Source organism: Rhyacophila brunnea, unplaced genomic scaffold, assembly GCF_057557595.1.
Source record: "Rhyacophila brunnea isolate RB1 unplaced genomic scaffold, BYU_Rbru_1.0 scaffold_13, whole genome shotgun sequence".
Taxonomy (NCBI): Eukaryota; Metazoa; Arthropoda; class Insecta; order Trichoptera; family Rhyacophilidae; genus Rhyacophila; species Rhyacophila brunnea.
Window position 1 is genome coordinate 13,966,067 of NW_028232785.1, and position 25,054 is coordinate 13,991,120.

Consider the following 25,054-nt stretch of genomic DNA (forward strand, 5'->3'; position numbering starts at 1 on the left):
TCCCGAATAGCTTCAAAAATCGATCCGACAATTCAATAAGTTGGAGTTTTTCCATTAGAATATTGTGATCGACTCTGTAAAATGCTTTCGAGAAATCTTTGTAAGAACAGTCAACCTGGCTACCTCTATCGAGTACTGACGACACATAATCAGTGAACACCATCAGGTTGGTTTCCGTTGATCGGCCTGCTCTAAATCCATGCTGTTCATTCAATATAAATGACTCAATTTTTGGAGAAATCATGCTGTGCATGATCATCTCTTGAACTTTTGCTGGTGCAGAGAGAACAGCTACCGGCCTGTAGTTTTCTACTGACGACTCTGTACCACTCTTATGAATTGGAGTCACCTTCGACATCTTCTATATTTCCGGAAAGCCACCTATGTCCATTGTAAGATTGTATATAGGTATATGCAAGTAGGCCTTTGACAAAATCAACACACTCTTTTAAAGAAATGTAGGGACATCATCCGGTCCTAATGAGCCGTATTCTTATTTTTTTTTTAATAAATCTAAACACGTCACATCCATCAATTGGGGAGATGTCAACGGATTGGGCAGCGCACGATCGTTTTCTTGACGTTGAGGCGACATTCAGATTCGGAATTCTACTTGCGTAGAAGGACCTGAAAGACCAGCAAATGCTTCTGCCATTCTATGTCCAGTCACCTCTTCGCCCTTCCAAGTAATCGAATTGGCAAATCCATCATCCTTTCTTAATGATTTTATATAATCCCAAAACGATTTAGGATTTTCGTGAATGCAATCCTATACCGATTCCATATATGTTCGATAGGCCAGCCGAACAGCTTGTCTCACTCTCATACGATAAAGACAAACATTTCATAGTCATGCTGACCATGCTTAGGCTTCCAGGCTGTTTGATAGTAGTGTTTGACTTTAATGTCTCTAATAATCTCCCGAGAAAACCACTTCAGATATCGTCTTTCACCTCGACATAGTGACTTCCTTGAAAAACATTTATTAAAAACATTATATAAAACATTTAAGAGTATTGTACCGCCTCATTCACATCAAAAATCTCACGCAACTCGTATTGATCACATCTCAATTACTTTTCACCAGAATGTGTCATTTTGTGTCGTTTCATGTCACTAGATGTTTTACAAAAATTATCACATTTGTCACATTTAAATGGCTTTTTACCGGAATGATTCATTTTATGTAATTTCATGCTACTAGATGTGATACATGCGTATTCACATTGATCACAATTAAATGGCCTTATACCAGTATGCGTCATTTTGTGTCGTTTCATGTTAACAGATGGTATACATGAGTAATCACATTGATCACATTTAAATGGTTTTATACCAGAATGTATCATTATATGTAATTTCAAATGACTAGATGTTTTACAAGAAAAATTACATTCACCACATTTAAATGGCTTTTCACCAGAATGTCTCATTTTGTGTCGATTCATGTGGCCAGATTTTATACAAGAGTAATCACACTGATGACATTTAAATGGCTTCATACCAGTGTGTGTTATTATATGTAATCTCATGTTACCGGATGTTTTACAAGAGAAATCACACTGTTGACATTTAAATGGCTTTACGCAAGAAAGGGTCATTTTGTGTTTTTTCATGTTACTAGATGTTATACATAAATAATCACATTGATCACATTTAAATAGCTTTATACCAGTATGTATCATTTTGTGTCGCTTCATGTTACTATATGTTATACATGAGTAATCACATTGATCACATTTAAATGGCATTATACCAGTATGTGACATTATATGTAATTTCATTTGCCCAGATGTTACACATGAGTAATCACATTGATCACATTGACATGGCTTTATACCAGTATGTCTCATTATATGTAATTTCAGTAGACCAGATCTTTTACAAGAATAATCACATTGATTACATTGAAATGGCTTTTCTCCGGTATGTAGCAATTTAAGTTGTTTCGTGTCACTAGAATTAGATTCATCGCTTTTAAATGGCGTTTGACAAGAGAAATTGCTTTTACTACGTTTACATTGTTCTACATCCATACTAGTGATTTCGTGGAATATATTTTTTTCGGGTGTTGATTTAGTAACATTGCATTTAATAGCGCCTCGTGTTTTTTTAAAGCCTTTGCTGTATTCCTCGAGTTCTTCTTTAATATCTTGTTGGTCGATTTGTATGATGTCATCAATTTTCTCTTCTTCCGACATAAAGCAGGACGATTTGAGATTTGCTGCGTTATCCTAAAAAAGCATTTATAATATAATTATTAGCACCACACGATCTAGACAGCGTAACCATCTTTTAAACTTTCATCCGCATTAAATGTGTGAAGTTTATTATCTACGCAGATTCCCTAGTTGAGCTAAACGGTGCGAAAATAATATAAAAAACTTTGTTTTAAGATACATGTCGTTTTCATAATAGAGAACGTGGATGTCGTCATCCTGTTAGTTGTTCGCTCTAATCCAGATTCGGATCTGGATGTTCAAAGTAAAGTAGCATTTTGTTTCACCCTGCATGTACCTAAGTGTGTTTGGCATCCTTCAGAATATCGATTTGAGTTGGCCGTAGTGTACTTTAGGCGAATTAACTATTGTTTTAACTCAACCATTGTCCTATTTCTTAAGCGAGTAGAGTAAAAGAAGGTACTACATTTTGGTACAGTAGATGAAGATTTCACAATGGGATAGTAGGGACATTTGCTTGCGGCATTCACCTTCTATTGAATTATATCACCCATTGGTACTGTTTTTGATTACGCCATGTGTACGGCTATCTTCCGTTTTATTTATAATCGCGAGTTTAAAGATGGACGTGGTGAACGAAACAATGTTACTTAATCAACCGAAGAGAAATTTGACAGTTGATTACTTGATTCGAATATAATATGCATCTACATGTAATCAACCAACTCTGTATAGTAGAGTAGTTTGAATAACAACCTCTTCAAAATTATAGATTTTCCAACTTTATGTTCTTACAAATGTTTTTATCGTTATTAACGATATCCGATTATCTTCATCGCAACTCTACCTATCTAATGTTTGATCTAATTTGATTTCATTAGTTACGCTATTTGTGTCCGCAGTTATTAGGATAATCACATATTATATTACCTATTATAAACTATAATTATTAAATTATTCAATGTTGATATAAATAATAAAATATGTTGTGGTGCTGATTCCGTCATCTCGTAGGAGAAATCACTGTATAACCCCAAGTTTTCAGTTATTTTTCTTTCTTTCTTCTCTCAGAACCTTGACGAAAGTCTACAAGCTCTTCTTTAATAGGTATATACACGCGAATACTACAAAAGGCGTCAATAAAATGCCATTTGCCCTTGGTGCCTCATATTATGGGCGCATGGGTCATTGATTGCCACAAATATACTTTTCACCGCGGAAGCATTCCTTCCCAGCTGCAATTACTGACAAAATGGTTTGAAACTGTCAAAAAATAATATCGGTTTACCTCGACTGCACTACGATGAATAGGAACAGTTAAGTAGGTAAGTAGGTAGGTATCTAAACTTGTATCTATGTATTCATCCAACATGCATATTTTAATACCGCGTAATCATTATTATGTTATTACATAATTTACAATTATTGCTTTATTTATTAGTATAATAATAATATTTATCTCTCTAAAATTGCGACGGGTTATATTTTATAGTTATAATAATTTTACCAATTCATTTAAACATTTATTTAAATAGGTATATTATGACAATGATAAAAATATCGGAAGTTTTTTACGCAATCACCACATGATAACGATGTGGGGATGGTCCCTATGAACCCTTAAGGAAGAGCTGCAACCGCATGCATAATATTAACATGTCACATTATGTCACTAGATAATCCCATCCACTGTTTATTTGTTTTATAGTCATCATCATTTTTATAGACTAGATACGAGAAAGAAACAAAATATCTTCATGTTTCTACCTACATTGTAAAGTACGTACATGGTTCAAATAAATGTATTACCTGTTTTCCTGTGCTATGTTCCGGATACGAACAACTTGGTTGAGGATCTTTATAATTAATTGTATCTTCAATAAACTCTTTCTTGAGGTCCACTCGCTGAAATTCGGTTTCCGATTTTATATTTACCATGTCTCTTGTTTGAAGGTTCTGAAAAAAACAAAATACCTGCTTATTATTATTTCATTAAACCAAGCTTACTTTATGGAATACCACTCAGATTTATATGATTTATAATAATCAGTAGGTATATTCATCGGGGAAGCATTATTTCTCAGCTGCAACATGGTTTTTTAAGCTCGATGCTGTACATATATCCGTTTACAAGTTATAGTTGAGAAAAGTGTTCTTTATTTAATGAATTACATGGTAGTAAAATCTTTTTTTGCGTTTATCTCAAAACTAGAACTAAACTATTGTAGATAGGACACAGTTATCTTGAAACTCCAAATAATGTTATTCTCTATCTCTATTAAATTATTAATAATAACCATGTCATTGCTTTTTCGTAAAAGGTAGTTGTTAGTAATTTTGAGCAATCACAAACATCACAAATTGTGTCCTCATCGCGTAGGTATCGAACCCAGAGCTCCCGAATAAAAGACCAGCGCTGCGCCACGAGAGACGCCTTGACCAAATGATTGGAAACTGTCAAATAATAACCGTTTCTGCATTCAGATGAATTGGATCAGTGCAGTATGTCTGTCTTCGCGCAATCGATTGATACATATTATTATTTACATATACCTAACCAGTAATCAGTAAATAATCCAGTACCTATATCGGCTATTATCAAAATTCCAATAATAAGAACTAAAATATTAGGATAAAAAATATTTCAATTAATTTCAAAATAGTATTATTAACTGTTTGAGCTCTTTATAGAGAAAAAAAGAATTCGCATCCAATTATTTGTAATTCCAAGAGGTACCTACATAGAGGATTTATTTAGGAATTTGGATACGTTTAATATAGTTATCCTAGGTAGGTACGCGTAATTTTGCAACGCTTACAACGAAATAAATACGTGTAAGAAATTAATGACAATGTCCGCAAACATAACCAAACACCATTGAATACCTACCTACCATGTTTACACGTGTATGGATTTACTGCTGACAGAAGTATTCAGCCATAACAAGACAATGTACGTGCAAATATGTTGTACTATCCTGCAGTTGCAAGATTGCATGCATGAATCAAAAAGTTCGGAAGCTTCTGTATTTTCACGTCTCGGTTGGATTTGTTCGATATCAGCGTCTGCGCAGTAGAACGATAGTTGCAAACCTGCCGGGAAAAAATAAGCCACACCGCGCAGCGACTCATTTTAAGGACAGCCGATTTTTACGACTGTCAAATAGTACTATAAAATGACAACATCGCGTCTCGCTTACTCTTGAAGAATGATATTGGAGATACAGTCAATACTTAAAATACCCACGATTGCTGCAAGTAAATCCATGGACGTGCACAGGCGCCATAAAAGACATAAGCTTCATAAAACTAACCTCAAAAGCAATGCTGGAACCGTCGGCAATCTCTTGCTTTATATAAATATTGGTCACAGGGTTAATTTGATGGTTAAAGAGCGCCTGCCATTCTGCATCAAATTCGAATTCATCCGGCTCGCGTTTCACGTCCATCTTTCGAATGGAAAGCGTACGTTGGAGTATCGAGCAGACTAAAAACGTGCAGGCGGCAGATGATATTGACAGTTCTGACAATGGCACACAGTGACGGGCTTTATCCATAGATAAAAAATGCTGATAGTATTGCCATATATAATATTATAATAATTACGCAGCAGAGAAATTCAATTTGGGGTATAAAATTATTATTTAATTCATATCAGACAACTGTGCCGGTTACACCACGTGGGGCTAGGTATAACATGAGTTGCATAGGGTTGGCATATTAATATATACTGTGTAGAATGAAGGAGTGCATATAATTAACATTATTCGAATTTGACTTTGAAGTCCTTGAGATAGGGTTTGCTCTTTCTTCTTCGCGTGAGGATATATTCTACTAATTTATTTTCCTTTTTCTTGTCGTTGGTCATTTCTCCGTTTTCATTTACTGGCCATACCCGCGCGTCTGTTTTTTTATGTATAAAGTTTGGCATCACTTTGTCTTCTTTATTATGGATTTGACTTTCTTACTTTGTTTACGTGTTGCTTCTGACAGTTCATTCTAACTATCAAAATAATTATCTTGGACGAACGTTAAGTGATCAGTGATTATGGCGCAACATCTGAATGACCGTGAGGAGGATATTCTAAAAGCAATGGACACCAGACGGCGCAGCAGAACTGCTACAGGAGGAAAAGTTCAACGTACCAGCGTCGATTAAGATGCTGATGTTTGAGGTATCCTCGTTACGTACCTTATTTCAGCAGGGGGACCGGCAAGGAGTGGCACAACGCCAAAAAAAAAAACAATTCTTGGCGGCCCCTACGGTCGTAGAATTAGGTCTAAATGACAAGTTGCGTCGGTGCGACCACTCGTGATCAGCTAACCATCTGACGAAAAGGACCATCGCGGCCCTCCAGAATGCGATTTTTTCACAACGGGACAGCTTCTGAAAGGGTATGCAAGGGTTAGTGGATTGGGCAACTAATCCTCAAAACAATTGGTAAAAATAATAGCCGTAGCCCGCATACCTTTTGTGCGGATACCACCATTGGTAAGTCCTTCTTTACTTTTACGGAAAGATTTTCAAACGCAACAATCAGCAGCGGTCACTTTCGAGATCGAGGACTTAAAGAACTCAGGGGTTCTAGAAGAAGCGGGTCAAACCCCTGGTTTTTCTCTTTACCCTGTTTCTGATCAAGAAAGAAGACGGGGCCCTATGCCCTGTTTTCAACCGAAAGCGTTTGAATGCGTTCCTACAGCCAAGGCCATTCAAACTAATTCACCATTACGAGGTTCCAGCCGTCTTACAAACAGAAGACTGGCTAGTAATAATAGATCTAAGTCAGGCGTCCCTCCAGGTACCAATGGCTTCTCAACATCGTCGATTCGTTCGAGTACCCTACCAAGGGGAGCTCCTACAATTCACGTGACTCCCGTTCGTGCTGCCAACCGCTCCAATTATGTTGGCATCCCTGACCGATTGGGTCGCCGAACGCCTACGAAAGAATGGCTGAGAATATTCACTTACCTAGACGACTTCTTAGTAGCCAACCAATCCGAGAAACAGTCTCGATTCAGGTGGAATACAGGATAACCTTCCTACAGTCTTTAGGATGGTTAATAAATATTAAAAGATCCTGTCTGAACCCAAGCCAACAATGAGGGTCCCTGGACATCACGTAGGACACACACAACAAGCGGAGGTTTCTGTCGCCGGAGAAGTGTGTAGCACTCCGTCACCATCAGCTGCTAATGCAGGTACAAAAAGGCAGTTGGTCCCCCAGACAGGCACATATCCAATCCCTTCTGGGGCGACTCAACCTCACATCCTACCTCCATGAGGAAGGTTGCATTGCCGACGGCTACAACGCTCCAGTCATCAATATGGTCGAGGTCCCATCCTCGCCAATTGATGACGATCCCACCACAGGCCCAACGGGACATCATGTGGTGGCTGTAGGCGATAGGATCCTCAGAGTTGACATAACGCAGGAAAAGGCAGTTGGTCCCTCAGACAGGCACATATCCAATCCCTTCTGGGGCGACTCAACTTCACATCCTACCTCCACGAGGAAGGTTGTATTGCCGACGGCTACAAAGCTCCAGTCATCAATATGGCCGAGGTCCCATCCTCGCTAATTGATGACAATCCCACCACAGGCCCAACGGGACATCTTGTGGTGGCCCTTGGCGATAGGATCCTCAGATTTGACACAACGCAGTTACAAAAAGGCAGTTGGTCCCTCAGGTAGGCACATGTTCAATCCCTTCTGGGGTGACTTAACTTCGCATCCTACCTCCACGAGGAAGATTGCATTGCCGACGGCTACAAAGCTCCAGTCATCAAAATTGTCGAGGTCCCATTCTCGCCAATAGACGACAATCCCACCACAGGCCTAACATGACATCATGTGGTGGCTCCAGGTGATAGGCTCCTCAGAGTTGACACACATCAATCACCTCCTGACGACAGACGCGTCTGACACAGGCTAGTGAGCCCAACTGAATGAACACACCTATCAGGTACGTGGAAACAAGACCAGTTAGCATGGCATGGCATTCCAACAGGAAGGAGATGTTTGCAATTCAATCTCAGATACAATCAATCATAGGATCAGGGGCCTTATGTTAGAACTTGCGAGTCGTGTGAAACATCGTAGTCATTCGCGAAAGTGACGTAGGTTATCGAAATAAGGCATGTCGAAACTTATCACTACCTGAATTAGTCATAATCTGTGTCGACAATATTACCCATACCAAAGGGCACTCGTGACCATAGTCCCCCATACGAGTTGAGTATGTGAGCATGCGCACTGATGTCTCGCGCCGATAACGCAGTTTAGTTTTCAACTGTCAAATAAAAGTGAAAGGTTAGGCTGCGAAAAGATAGTATTTTATTATTGGACTCGCGAGAATAATTACCTATATATTATTATTTTATATTTCGCCAAAGCATTGCTATAGATTTGTATCGTTCACCCAATTATTGTAAAATATGTCAATCCCATAAATAGTTACTTTTGCGGCACTTTTAGGATCACGTAATCATCCGCGAAACAGATCAAATAATTATGTTAACTTATGTCAAAATGCTTTTTCACTCAGTGATGCACTATTTATACGTAATTTTCGATTAAACAAAGAGCTTGTGAGATATATTTTACAAATTCTCACGCCATATAGGTTTATTAGGTAGGTATCTTAAGTTTAATGTTACTACCTACCTACAAGCGTGAAGAGTTTACAATGCGAAAAAATGAATATGGTTGTATAGATTAAAATTAATCAAAGACATAGAAGATGTATGTTATATTTTGACACATTATTACGTTTATAATATTATATCCATGGAGAATTAAAAAGTCGTAGGTAGGTATAATGTTGAGACGGACATAACCTCACCTACCTCATTTCAATTAAGATCACTTAATTGAAACCTCTCCATTCTTTTGCTACTTTTGCACGACGAAGGACGTGAATTCATGTACCTATTACCCGATTTCCATGTTTATTTTGATATTTCGTTTCGTATGTGACAGTGACCTTGAAAATCAAAACGTCAAAATGAATGAGTTCGCTGACGGAAAGAACACGGTATTACCAATTTATAAACAATAAAGATGCCGAATTATTATATTACCTATTCACAATGTTACTTAATACTCTGTTATCTTGAGTTCAATTAATTATGTTAATGTTTTATAATGGTTTGTAATGAATAAATACCTACATAAAAATAAATGTTATTGAAGACACTGTGTTTATTTTGTTAAATCTTGTTTTACAGTGTAATAATATTATATGGTTTCGCATTTATGTAAGGTTATATTCTACGTACATATATCTATATCATATTATACTAAATCAATCGAATATTGTAGGAATTATACACAAACATAACCAACAAAAATAATGATTTCGTTTGACATTTCATTTTTGACGTTTCATCTTGTACCATAGACACCGATTTTCTCGGTTTTGGCGATGTTGCCAACTAGTCACTCGCGAATTAAAATAGTCCGTAGCGAGTGGCTTCAAAAATAGGTGTTATCGTATACGGTATGAAACGGGCGATACTAACTTGTCATACCACACGGTTTTCGACCATACGACTCGCAAGTTCTAACATACCCGCCCAGATCTGCTTCTGCAGACAGACAACAAAACAGTGGTGGCATACATCAACAACGAGGGCGGCACAAAATCTGTCACCCTCCCAAACCTATGCCGACAGATACTAGTATTTACCAGTCGAACCAACATCACGTTTACTGCACAATACTTCCGCAGAAATTACAACTGCGTGGCAGATCATCTCTCCCGCAGACAACTCATTCCCGAATGGCACCTCATCAACACCGCAACCACCCCCCTGTTTCAAAGATGGGGTGTTCCCGAGGTGGATTTATTCGCAAGCGAAACAGCACATGTCATTGCAACGTATGTGTCACGAGACGTTACAGACAGTGGCGCGCTGTTTCACGACGCCTTCAGCCGAGTGTAGGACTTTAGATTGGCGTGGATATTTCCCCCACCAAACATCCTTTCACGAGTCCTAGCGCACCTGAACTCAGCAAGAGGGAAGTACTTACTAGTGGCACCAAGCTTGAAACAATGCTTATACAATGCCTCACCTACATACGACACTAGTTGGTATGGAGACCAACGGTCCACCTCCAAGGACCCGGGACTTGTCCCTTTAACTATGGATAATTTCGGGTGGGGTGGAAATAACATCAAATTGAATGGTGGAAGAAAGGGCACTTCTTACTTCCAGATGGCGGCCTTCGACTCTAAAAACTTATAAACCAGCTTGGAACAAATGAAAGACAATGACATGGGTAACATGAACCTAATGGATCATAATAGCCCTCAACCAATGGAATTGGCCAGATACCTAGGCTACATGTACAACATGGAGGGTTTGTCGTACATAACCATCCTGGTGCATAAATCAGCCATAGCCACATTTTGCAAACCGATTATCATTGTAGATATCAGCATCAACGTGGTAGTACAACACAATATGTTACAGGCAATTTCGGTAATGATAACTGAAAATATGAAACCCATCAAACCACCGGTTTGGGATCCAGGACGAGTGGTAGATCATCTTAGGAAAACAACACCGGTGGAGTACAACCTATTCGAAACCTCTCGCAGGACAGCCACCTACTCGGCTGCTTCTCGCATCGGAACGAAGGGTTCATGACCTCACACTACTCAGTAATAGTAGACAATGGATTAGTGGAAAAAAGTGGCCACAAATTGTATCGCCAATGTTTGGCTCAAATACAGATACCGCCAAGCATCGTCAATCGGAATGGAAGCTAAGCGCTTCCACGTGTCAAAACATCGACCCAGTATTCTGGTTACGGAAACTCGTCTGCATGTCAAACCCAGGGGTCGAAATAGACCGGAGCGCCGTTCCGGTTCGTGAAATCTGTAAAGTTATCGCCCCGTCTCGTGGACAAAATAATTTGACCGTCCGAGCTAGATATGCCATATAATAAAAAAAAAATCTAGCACACTTATGTTTATAAAATACACATAAAATTTGATAACCATGTTAATTTTCGAGCGCTCCGGTTTGTAATCTTTTCCATTTCGAGCGCTGGTCAAACCCAAAGAGAGGGGAAGGTGGGTATATTTCGGAATTATTTATATCTTCAAGAGGATCACCAAAACCAACCACCAGGACAGTTATAGAGAATTGGATATGGTCAGTACTGTTGGAAGCAGGGGTACAAGAACCACCAGGTAGTGTCCGCTCAGTAGTGGCTTCCTTAAACTGTAAATATACCCAATAGATGATATTTTAAAGAGAGGTAACTGGCGTAGTGAGTCGACATTTCACGACAACTACCAGAGAACGATGGATACACCACCATCAGAAGGGGAAAAGAGCCCATTAACTTCTCTATTCAACATATACATGGAAAGTCACGATGGTCTATACCTCGTCAATGAATCATTGTCACATACAGGAATTTGGCATACCCAACACCAGGTGATAACAAACAGATATCTCAAGGACTTCAAAGTCAAATTCGAATAATGAAAGGAGTTTTACCTACCAATAAAACTCTTATTATTCATGTTGACTTTGAAGTCCAGGTAACTTCTACCTGGTTCCTTGAGTCATATCATAATGAAGACAAAGTGATGCCAAACTTTATACATAAAAAAACAGACGCGCGGGTATGACCAGTAAATGAAAACGGAGAAATGACCAACGACAAGAAAAAGGAAAATAAATTATTAGAATATATCCTCGCGCGAAGAAGAAAGAGCAAACCCTATCTCAAGGACTTCAAAGTCAACATGAATAATAAGAGTTTTATTGGTAGGTAAAACTCCTTTCATTACAACTTTTAGGAGAATTCGCGGTTTTCTGGCGATACAGCAGTCGCTACATTAGAAAGAATTGACATATAAGTTTTTTTTTTTTAAATAATCAAAGCATGTACATTCTGACATCGTAACTATGATAAATAATATACCTAGGAATATCATTTATTGAAGCAAGTTCTACACATAAAACATCATTTTAAGAGTAGAAAATACCAGTTTAATTAAAACGTTTTGCTAACGGTGACCTGCGCAATGAAAGAACATAGGTTTTGGGTATAATTCCAATATTATTTTTTGATCCCACCTATAATATTATTATCCGACATGTTGGCACAGCCATCGTATCCTTGTCTAACTATTATTAATATATTGCTGATCCAATCCAATATTTTGTTCCGCCTATAATATTATCTTGGATAAAGGTTGCACAGTTAAATCCGGTAGACCAGAATAGATATTACATTATTCATGTGTCTATTTTGAAAATGTTTCTATTATCTCTGTGCAGGTAGGGCTCGAAATGGACCGGAGCGCATTGGAGCTCCGTTCCTGTTTGTGAAATCGGTAAAATTATCGCTCTGTCTCGTGGGAAAAAAATGACCATCCGAGCTAGATAGGCCATATAACAAAAAATCTAACACACTTATTTTAATGAAACACACATTAAATTTGATAATTATGTAAATATCTTTAGAAAACTGTCGAGCGCTCCGGTTCGTTAACTTTTCCATTTCGAGCGCTGTGTGCAGGTATCGAATTGTACCTGTTTGTAGTTTTGAAAGGTACTCTCTTAGATGGACGCTTTACTATTGAATTCTGCCGCTTCGAGGTGCGTTCAATCATTCGCTTTCTTAACCAGGAGGGAGTCCACCCTCTTGAAATCCACTGTCGTCTCATATCCGTTCATGGTAATGTGCTGAACCAGCAGAATGTCAGAAAAAGGTGTGACTCAGAATAATAAAGAAAATCCCATGAGTAGGTATATAGTGAGTCGCCAATTTCCAAAATTTATCTTGTCTAGTTTTGACCAAAAATGAACTGAATATGCAGTTAGATTGCTAATTCAAATGGGCACATAGGTACATATCTATAAAAGTTATTCCTATAGTAGTCTTTTGCAGCTCGTATAGCGGTTGAAAAACAGCGTCCAATTTCAAAATGCGTTTTGTCCATAAAACTGTGTCAAAAAAAGTCATCTTCTTCATGACAAATCTTTAAATATTTCAAAAACTGTGTATGATATTTTAGAAAACGGTGTGTTTACGGCAAGCATATAAATTAAATTTTAATTTAATTAACAAAACATATATGTTTCTTTTCATGTAGATGTTCCGTAAATTACCATAACTCACCTTGCCCATAAAAACATTTCCAAAATGCATCAAGTCCATAAAACTGTGTCAAAATAAAGTCATCTTGTCCATGACGAATCTTCAAATATTTTAAAAACTGTATGATATTGATATATGTTTTTATTTCAGGAGCATTATGCCTGGTCCACACCGGCAACAAGTCACGCGACAACTCGTTAAATTTTACGATAATTATCATGCTTATCGTAAAATTTAACGAGTTGTCGCGCGACTTGTTTTCGGTGTGGACCCGGCATTATATTATATTTTTATTTCAATTTGATTAAAAAAAGCGATATTTATTTTTTTCATTAGAGGTTCCATACACGTTTTTCGAGAATAATCTCCAAGCCAAACAAAATGGACAAGGCGGCCTTTGGAAATGTGCGACTCTACTATATGGATCACCGAGTTCAAACCTAGAGACCCCGTAAGGCACTGGACTATGGGGCGACTGCTAATTTTGAAATAAATATGTCCTCTTTTTATCATCGTCAAAATAATATAGGAACCCTGCCACGTACTGTTGTGTACACTAATAAGGCATCACCTATCAAATTTACAATACTATTTGATTATTGCATCATACAAACTTTAAGCTTTTGAAGTAAACACTATAATATAATATAAATATTTATCTACCTACTTGACTGTGTCAATCTAAGAAATGTTCAGAAAACACACAACATTTAGTTCCTTATCTAAAAACAGTAAATTAATGAGATAACGTTTTAAACCAATGCACACGTGCAGTAATAAATAAGATGATATATTATGTATTTGTCATACAAGTAGCATTTTAAAGTTAAAGTAAGACAATCTATGTTGATATGAACACGTGCATAATATTATACCGACTTCCACCCTCTTTTAGAGATTGACATGATTGAGCCCCGGCAGGTTTTTATAAAGTTTACCCCTATTCCCGGACAAATTTGAGTGAAATTGGTTTTTTCTAGTAAATGATATAATCTTGGTTTATTGGCTTATTTGTGGGAATATTTAAATAAAACTTTCAGGAACAATCAAAAACAGTTTAATAATTACGAATAGTGTGATATTTCTGCCAGCAGATGCCTTTGTGAAGAGGAACATCACACTCTTTACACACGTACCGAGTCTCGCCCCTTTTTTTATCTTTGGCACATACCTTGCATAGCCTTGTTGGATATGCTTTTTCCGCGTCACTAGAATCGCCTGTAAGGTATGTCTGGACATGTCTCCAGATAATCTTACAGGCGAATCTAGCGTCACGTGACGCCTCAGAGCCGGAGAAGACGAGACATCGGTACCAATAGACATTAAAGAAATTGAATACTACTAAAAAATCTTTAAATTCTAACATACGACTAGGGTTACATTTTTTAATAATCAATGAACTGATTGAACGTCAACATTCACTTTTACACTTGGGTCAGCAGTAAACGGTCCAGGTGCTGGAGTGTGGTCTTCTGTTGACCACGGTTCAGTAACACTGGTACTAAACCTCGCATGTCCTCCTCGGCTGCCTCTGGGACGACCGCTTCTACTTCCGCTTCCTCGCCGTCGACCCGCTTGACCTCTGGTTTCTGTCCGAGATTGGCCAGGGAGTAGGTCCTCGGACGTGGCGACTCCTGACACCATACTGGTTTCATCTAGCACCTCTGCAATGCGGTCAATGAAACCGTTGAAGTCGTCCTTAAAGTTGCTCGAGTGGCCGGTGGTGAAATCGGTGATGTCTGCGACATCGGTGGTGGCATCCAGTAGAACATCTCAATCAGAGTCATATAATAACTCGAATGCATAATCCTGCTCAGAGTCGTCTGTTCCAAAGGCCTCTATTTCAATGAGTGACAATAGGCTGGAATCAAAACAAAATTCCACATTAGTAAACAGAATTTAATTCTTGGGAAACATGTGGCTTTATCAAAATGTTCGATTATCTTATATAAATTATATTTTGCGTATAAATTATTACCTTGTGACGTATATAATGTGGCAAATCGGTTGGTTTGCATTAGTTGTAAACAACAAAAAAATCGCCATTAGTAAACGAATTTTGAATGTTGGGAAAACACGTGGAATTAACTAAATACTCGTTCAAACACTTATAATTATATAGAATATTTATAATAATTCAATATTCTAGGCTTACAAAGTAATATATCGGCACATTATCAAGTATTTGGCAAATAATGCGAACATTCAAACTTTGCATTCGGAAATTTTGACAGTAAAGTTTCGTGTACGAATAAACACGTAAAATTATTTAAATTGCTAGAAACCATCAATAAACATATAAAATATCATAGATAAATTATTTATCTTACCTTATACAATCTTTTTTTTGCTTATTTATGTCATTTTTGTCCTCTGGAGGCAAATCGGTTGGTTTGGAACACCTATGAACAACAACGAAATCGCCATTAGTCAACAAATTTTGAATGTTGGAAAAATACGTGAAATCAACTAAATACTCGTTTAAACACATATAATTATATAGATTATTCATAATAATTCAATATTCTAGGCTTATAAAGTAATATATCGGCACATTATCAAGGGATTGGTAAATAATGAGAACATTCAAACTTTGCATTCGGAAATTTTGACAGTAAAGTTACGTGAATGAAGAAACATGTAAAATTAATTTATATTGCCAGAAACCATAAATATTTATATAAAATATCATAGATAAATTATTTCTCTTACCTTATTGAATCCCTTTATTGCTTATTACTGTAATTTTCGTCTTCAAAATCAGTACATAATTCGGTAAAGTCACACGAGAGAATGATCAAAAATGGCGTCTCATAATAATAAAATTGTGATTTTTATTAATATCACTGAAGGTAAAACAGATATCGATATTTTATCTATACCAGTCGGTACTGAATTTTATAATCTAACAGGATATGTCAAATGTTTTCGTTGAAAATACATAGATGTCACAGTAAACATATTTATTTAAAAACGCGCAACAAAACGAGGATCCTCGCGCGCGGTACTCAGCGTAATTATTGATATAACGAGGATTCTCGTTTGCGGTACCGAGCGTGTTAACTGGTTATTATCAATATTATTTACGAGCAAAGCAATCTGTTATCTACATTGATTGCCAGTGGCGCACCCAGGATTTAATATTGGGGGGGGGGGGCAAGGAGGAGAATTTAAATTAGTCCCATAGATTCTTCTTCTTCTTCAAAGCTTAATTTCTCGTTTATCGGTCTTTTGTCTATTGCACTCGGTGTACCTATACTATGGTCCCCACATCCTGAAACGGGCCCTCAGGCTAGGATGTTTAGCGGGCCCCCTACCTACCGCTAAGATTAAATGCAGTGTGAAATACTACATTAACGTTTTTTATATTGTGTTTTAGTTCAAATTAAGAGTACTTATACAGTGAATTATTGGCGATTTTTAATACATCTACTTTAATAATGGAGCTGTCGAGTATCGACATATAATAATCAAAAAATATATTGCTCAATTATGTAAGATTAAAAATGTTCATGGCCATCAAGTGTAATAGCACCGCAGGCGACTTTTTTTACTATTAAAGCTAATTTATGATGTGTGTTTATCTCACTTATCTGGTCAACCCGACACGCCGGGCCCCCCACAGCCCGGGCCTCCAGGCTACAGCCCTGTCAGCCCTTCCCAGCCATGACCTACACCACTCCAAAATTCGGGTGGACACCGAGAATTTTTTGACAGCTCCCTTGGGTATTGGGTTTCTAAAAAAACCTGACATTAGTGTTTCGAAATTTTTGTGCTAGAAATTATTCTAAAAAGGGTGCTGGAGAATTATTACAAATCATTTTTTTGCCGTGTTTTATTGGCTTTCGATGTCAATGTTTAAAATTAGGTATTCTGATAATTTTCATCTTTGGGGGGTGCCTGGACCCCTTGCCCCCCTTGGGTGTGCCACTGGTGTAAACCACTCCGGAATTCGGGTGGACACCGAGAGTTTTTTGACATTTCCATTAGAGATTGAGTTTCTAAAAAAACCTGACATTAGTGTTTCGAAATTTTTGTGTTAGAAATTAAGATCTAAGAAATTTTTCTAAAGAGGGTGCTTTTATTTGTCTAATCTATTGGCTTTCAATTTCAATGTTTTTGGGGGGGGCAAGGCCTCTTGCCCCCCCCCCCTGGGTGCGCCTTTTTGGGTTAGATAACTGCATATGGACCCTCTTTAACCTTTTGACCCGAGCTAGAAAACTCGTTAATCATTATTAATGTTATTTTTGGTTGCTGTAAACAGACACCTATGGACACCTGCAGAGTCAAATTAGACTTTGGACTGAGCCAAAGATCCCATTAAACTTATCTATGTTATTTATCGTTGATGTAAACAGTCACCATGTGAACACCTGCAAAGTGGAGTTTGTTCAAGTCAAAAAACCCATTAAAGTGAATCGTATATAACCCCAGGAAATCTCAACCCTATTTGTCTTTTGTTTCCAACCATTGTACAGTACGTAACCTCTGTCTTTCAAACACTTTGTACTAAAATTATTACTGAAATAAATAGTAATGTTTAACTTTACGTAAAACCCTATTATTTCCCCGTGTTCACAATCAATTGTGTTGACACATATCAAACGTCGTAAAGTCCACTGAATGTCAAACTGAGAAAAATGCAGATTTATCATATCTTGTAATACAAATGGTTGTAACATGTGAGATATTGTAAGATAATTGAATCTAATACCCACGATGGCTACAAGGATTTTTCTTCTTAGCTTCGGTGCTCGACCTCTTTCTGGCCTTGTCTGGATCCACAAAATCTACTTCTACATCCATTTTATGTTATAATTGTTTAGAAATTAAGGAAAATGATAGGTGCCATCGTTCACCTTTAGCTTGTGGACTTTAGGTGGTTTGAAAAAATATTGATCTTTCGAAACGTGATTTCATACGTAAACAGTGGACTTTTGGGGGTTTGCAGTATACCATAATGTGCAGATTTGCATATTCTATCGTATATCAAAAGTCAATTTTTTCAATATTGTGGACTTTACGGCGTTTGATATCCATCAACACAATTATAAACGTCCACCGCTCAAGCATCCTAGAAGGTAAATCTCCTGACAAACTACCTTCAAGACGTATAGTCTATAACCGTACAAGAAAACTGTAAAGAATTACATCAAGGAGTCTCACAGAGTATCCCAATTCTGGTAAGAAACTTAAGGAAGGTGAATACCACCAAACCATACAGGACACCTGCCAGCCAGATCACCTGCTTTCTTAAGGTACTCATCACTAGGACATAACATTTGGTGTCAGAAAATATGGAATGCTGATGTTGGTGGTCACTGATGTGTGGTGTTCGATGCTTAGGTAGAGGATACTGATAATGACGAAGTCTTCGATGTCGTACGGTGAGATTTATTAGCAGCGTCTTATACAATGATAGTTGCAAGCTAAGTACTTGATTTGAGTGACATTGAGATAAACTGCTCTTCGTTATTAATACAATAAAAGTTAGTACATTAGCATTAAATTCTGTTACATAATCATATTAAACTAAATATTATAAAATCAGCGTTTTAAATTGAGTAGCGAAAAGAAATATTATTTATTATTATAGTCGTAAGAAAATACTATGGGAAATGTTTAATCAGCTCATACCCGTAATACTAATAAAGTATTGTTATATGTAATACTACACCGTCTCTGATTTCGCTGACCGAACTTGATCAGTTGTTTACTAGAAAATAAATTCAGTGGGAATGTATAATTGTAATTAACTTGATATCTTAAACAATGGATGAATTTGATAGTTATTATTCGGCCGCTACACTGATTTAGCACACGGCAGACGCTCTCCAGTAGACGGATTACCGGGAACATTGAACCAGAAGACCGAAAATCCAGGCTCAGAAGGAAGAAGAAGAAGCTACATCCAGGGACCTTGGAAGACGGAAAGAACTACAGCCTCAGTTGTATTTTATTAAAAATTCAGGTAAAAAGAAAAAATACCGTAAGATTTTCAAATTGAAAAAAATTAAAATTGCAAAAAAGATAATTTTGACAATGGTGTATAGGGTAATCGAATGGAAAGTTATTAGGGATTTCGGACTCAAAGAATATGGGCCCGACTGGTCCGCCCAGTTTTATTGACGCTTCTAACATTTCCCTATTGTATCTATCATATTATAAAGATAGATTATTAAGGCTACCTTGTGTGTACATAATCAATAAGACAGATAATGTTTTAAAAACAACATTATGATATCTTTTGTAAATATTGCATATTATATTGCTTGTATACGTGTTTTTCTAAATTACATTTGTCACTTAAACAAAGGACAGAAATTTAAAATGTAAAAGAATATTAAAAAATTATAAGTCAAAATTAAAAAATTTAGAGTCAAATTTAAAACGAATAGTATCTTTAGAATTTGAAATTCAAACATATTCTAAAACAATTAAAATATTATTTTCATGGATTTACTTATAATACGAGTGTATTTTAAAACGATTTTATTAAAAATAAATAATTATATAATTAAACCGAATACGAATTTGAGTCGATCAGGTAAATCTAGAATAACATATAGTATATTATATATTTAGTGTTATTTATATATTGAAACAAAAATCTAGAATAATTATATCAATAAATAATTACGTCATCAAAGTAATTAATAAGTTAAACCGATATATTATATACCATACTAATTATTCAGTACCAGCAGCGCTCGAAATGGAAAAGTTCACGAACCGGAGCGCTCGACAATTTTCTGAAGATATTACATAGTTATCAAATGTTATGTTTACTTCATAAAAATAAATGTGTTACATTTTCTATTACATGGCCTATCTAGCTGAGACGGTCAAAATATTTTTTCCACGAGACGGAGCGATAATTTTATCGATGTCACGAACCGGAACCGATGTCCGGTCCATTTCGAGCCCTGAGTACCAGAATAGTTTACCTACATCTTAAAATATATAATTGAAAGCATTTTCAATATTAATACGTATTTATTAGTTAAAACCAGATAGGTATATAGATATGACGAAAGATTATATTATTAAATCAGAAAAAAGTGGAACGATAATAATTAGAGGGAAATTAGTCAGGTGTATTTAAACCAAAGTAAAGGAAAATATCCGTAAATATCGAAGAGTCGACATTTAACAAGTAGATAACAAATATAAAATAACGCACAAAATACCCAAGTTAAATAGATAATAAATTAATTCGTAATCAACTATTTGGAATATAACAAACCTTGTCAAACTTTTTAATGATATACTTATTTAATATTAAAATTGAATATCATTGAACTTATTAAAATTCTTTAAGATAAAGTAAAATCAATTACCCATTTAAACTCAGAAAGAAATTAAACATTGTTAGAATTAATTGAATATAACAGAAACTACAAACTATACCTTTCAAATCATTACCTAATAGCAACATATTTTTATAAATAGACATTTCCATAGTAAAATGTATTCAATGAGTAAAAACTAAAATTCACGATAACATAAATTTTAATAACTAAACAATTATATACTTATTTAATTGTCAATATAGAGAGATCTAATTACACTACGTTGTTGATAATTACCTCGTCAAGAAAAATAAAGAACATAACATTGTAAACAAACATTTGATAAAAGTTTCAAAGACGCTTTATCACAGAAGAATATAAAGATAACATATTTTAAATTAATAACTGAAAGAATTAAATACCTATCATAGCACACACACGCGAGTTACGTAATATTATGTCAAAGTTCAAATAACACGTCGACGGCCCCAGGAAAAACCGATGTAAGTCTGAAAATAGCGTTTGAGGTTTTATTCGCTTTTTATAATATTTAATTTTTTATGCATGTCCTGTAAAAATTTCAGGTCTCTAGCATAAAAATTGACGAAGTTAGGTTTTTGACAATGGTGGTCTATATCTACATATCGCATCGACCAATTCTGTGTTCACAGAAATATCCGAGGAGTATAGTCATACCTCGATAACAAAAGTGCTCTGCGCTTTATTTTACGAATAAGAAGGTTGTTATACTTGCTATAACATTCTTTTACGGAGATCTAAATATACGGCATGGTTTATATTGACGTATCACATTAATTTAAAAAAAAAACATATTGGTTTATCTCCAAAAAATATTGGTATTTGCAGTAAGTATTTGCATTATTAGTTTAAAAGTTAGTCAATATTATTGTGTCAGAATGTTAAATTATTATATTATTTAATATAAAACCAATACCGAAAAGAAACGGAATTAATTTTAACTTACCTACATAACTACTTTAAAAAACTACTCAGTAATTAATATTATCTTAAAATTTTAAGTACTAATATTAATTTTGATTCGGTTATTTAAATTAATTCACTACATGATAAATACATCTTCAAGCTCTCTCAAACTCTTTTCGGTTGATTACTCTCCCACATAGATACCCAACAAAACAATGAAGTAATGTTTAAATTTGAAAATATTATATTATTTAATAGAAAGCAAATTTATTATCATATATAAAACGTTATTTATATATAATTATATTTAATTACTTTGCAGTTACTTACTTTACTTAAAATTAGTTTGTAGTATTCTAATATATAAACTTAATTTACATAAATACCCAGTAGGTACCTAGAAAAAGACATATTTTAATACAATATTACTATCACTATAAAAACAAATATTTTGCACCTAAAAAGGTAACTACCTAAAATATTATGTTTTAACTTCAAAATGTTATTTTATCATTAGTAGAAAATGACATTACATATTATGGTTAAATTAATCTTGCACAAAGATAATAAAAATCACTATTATCATGGTTCAGTTTGAAAATATTACTAATTGCGGTCTAATTTTTTTATGATCCAACCAAGTTAAACAATCCTTTTCATGCACTTTGAAATTGAATTATTTATGAATGGCCTGCTTTGGAAATAGTATAATAATAAAGAACTTCGTCTAAATATCATTAACACTTGCGTCACTTCTTAAAATTTTTGAAAAAATAAAAGGATACACATTAAGTATATTATGCATAATTTTGTATTTTGAATATTCCTCAAAGATAGAAATTACCCAAGGGATTATATTATTTTATTAAATGCCTGTCGCCGAAAAAGATTAAGCGGCTGGGATTTTTGAAGACGTGTAGTTACCCATTGTTACAATATAATTTGAAAGTAACAATAAAATTTTAATGGTCAATAATTGCTAAAGCATTTTATGCTTATCTAAGTAGATATATTTTGGAAAAAGGATGAAGTAAAGTAAACAAAATGATGTGTAGGTATTTTGAAAACAAACCCATCGCTGGTGATTGAGAATTTTTAATATTACCTACTAATTAAAGACATAATATGTCTTTAATTAGTTCAAAATAAATATACAGTGTTGCTTTTAACTAACAATAACATTTCTATTATATTTTCATCACAATTTGACATGGTTTATTTGAGTTTTAACACTATAGATACATAAATATTATGTCAAATGGTGATATCGTACACGGTACTTCGTTGAATTTAATTAAAATATCAATTGGATTTGAAAAGTCTTTAATGGTAAGTGGGTACTTAAATTCATATACTTACCTCCTATTCACCTATTGACTATGATTTTTATAAATTATGAAAACCACTTTAAATAGTAACTACCCAATTATTATTTCATCCAATTTAAATCGGTCTGAATTATACATTTTGTAAAACTATCAAAATAAATAAAATAAATAGTTATGAATGGACAACTGATATAGTAAACTGTGCTTCTTTGAGAAAATTTGAATTAAAACTCTATGCAATCGATTAAATAACAATATAAAATTTCAAGAACATACTACTTGAATGCAAATTATTTCATTTTTTTTCAGTTTATAAAAAAAATGCAAATCCACACCAACAAAATAAATTTGAATAGTGCCACTATTATACGGACACATGGCGAAGGGTTGCAACGCTAAGGTTGCAACGTGCGGCCACTGCACTAGAGAAGGGCATAACAGAGCGGGCTGCCCCGCCGCTGACGAACCGGGCAAGTGCCGCGCGCCTACACGCTATTGAGGAGGAAAGAAGCCGCACTGATTACTGTCTGCAATGATCTCCTTCGCTCAGATCAACGTTGGCAGAAATCGAGCCACATCTGCTGAGCTGCTTGAGGTTGCTCGGAATCAGAATACGGACATAATTATGATACACGAGCCATACACCTTTGGTCCCAATCGGGGCCTAAGCGGCGGCCGTATCAGACAAGCTACCCCGAAATCTCTAGCTTGCATATTTGTAATTGACACCGCACTGACTGTGTTGCATCTCTCGCATCTATCAAATGAGCTATTCGCGGTGGCGGTGATTGCTAATAACAGGGGGCTCTCCATTGTAGTTATATCTGCGTATTTTCAGTAGAGTTCTTCTACCTGGTATTGCACAAAACAACTGGAAAAAATCCTATATGCTTGCAGAGGCAAGCAGATACTTGTTGGGGCGGACGTTAACGCCTCTGGGCACAGACCTAACAAGGACATTCCTGAGCCACTCGAGGAGCTCTTGGCTGCCTTTGATTTGACGGTGCTAAAAGACCCTGACGGGCCGGCCACTTTCTCCACCAGAAATGGTGAGTCACATGTTGATGACACTCTAACATCCAGTGGCGTTGCCAGACGCGCCGTGGACTGGCAGGTCCACATGGACGCGGTGGCTAGCGATCACCGACTGATCACTTTTTTGTTCAGAGTTGCGGGAGATGCGGCCCCATTGAGCCAAACCGAGAGCGTACTGCTTCCCAGGCGCTTTTGGACGAGCGGTGTTAATTGGGATGCTTTTGACGTCAAAATTGGTGGACTGGCCTCTGCCATGTCAGCTGACGATCTCCACCAAAGAGCCAATGACTTGACTGCGTTCATTACTCAAACTGCGGAGTCCACGCTGGGTAGAACCTCTCTGAGGCCACCCAACCTTGCGCCATGGTGGATACCAAAATTGACGTCTTTGAGAAGGACCATGAGACTTTCCCAAAGAAAATTGCAAAGAGCTAGAAGATCTCAGAACGACTTACCCAGAAATGACAAACCTACGGAGATTGCTTATAAATCCGCAAGGGTAAAATTAAAAAAAGAGTTAAATAAAGCTAAGAAAAAGCACTGGCGGGATTTTGTCTCTGAAATGGGGGGCTATAATCCGTGGGGACCGCCTTTCCGCGTGATAAAGCTGGGCTCAAGGCCTGGTAAAGTCATGGCGGCTATGCGGCGCCCCGATGACACTTTTTCGATGGACAGCGCAGAGTCTGCATCCATACTGCTGGAAGCTCTAATTCCACAGGACATACCTACGGCACATGAGGATGACAGAACCTGTCAACTAAGACTATCTGCAATCTTGCCGTTGGAGACTCAGCATTCTCTTGAGCTTACCCAGTCGGAGGTGGTAATAATTTTTGTTGGCCTCAGGGCGGGCAAACCCCCCGGACCTGATGGGATCAGCAATGTGATTGCCAGAAGGGCGTGGCTTCGAGCATCTCATGAGATAGTCGGGTTGTATGCTGACTGCATGAGCAGGGGCATCTTCCCGGACTGCTGGAAGAAGGGTCTCCATCCAATCACTTTTCTGCCAGTGCTGGGTAAGATATTGGAGCGGTTAATCAGCAGAAGGCTGGAGGACCACCTTGAGAGAATCTACCCTATCTCGGATAGGTAATTTGGCTTCAGACCCGGCAAGTCTACTGAGGACGCCATCAGATTTGCACAGACAT

The 25,054-nt window shown here is 36.5% G+C and overlaps 1 protein-coding gene across 1 annotated transcript; it reads right to left on the bottom strand.

The window, feature by feature from the left end:
- Positions 1-3,790: 3,790 nt before the first annotated feature.
- LOC147076572 (uncharacterized) lies at positions 3,791-5,702 on the bottom strand. Its single transcript, XM_085940897.1, has 3 exons — positions 5,495-5,702; positions 3,990-4,136; positions 3,791-3,811 (listed from the first exon to the last, which is right to left on the bottom strand). Exons 1-3 carry the CDS (start codon positions 5,627-5,629, stop codon positions 3,791-3,793), a joined length of 303 nt encoding a protein of 100 aa, XP_085797023.1. The 5' UTR covers positions 5,630-5,702.
- Between the last annotated feature and the right edge of the window lie 19,352 nt (positions 5,703-25,054).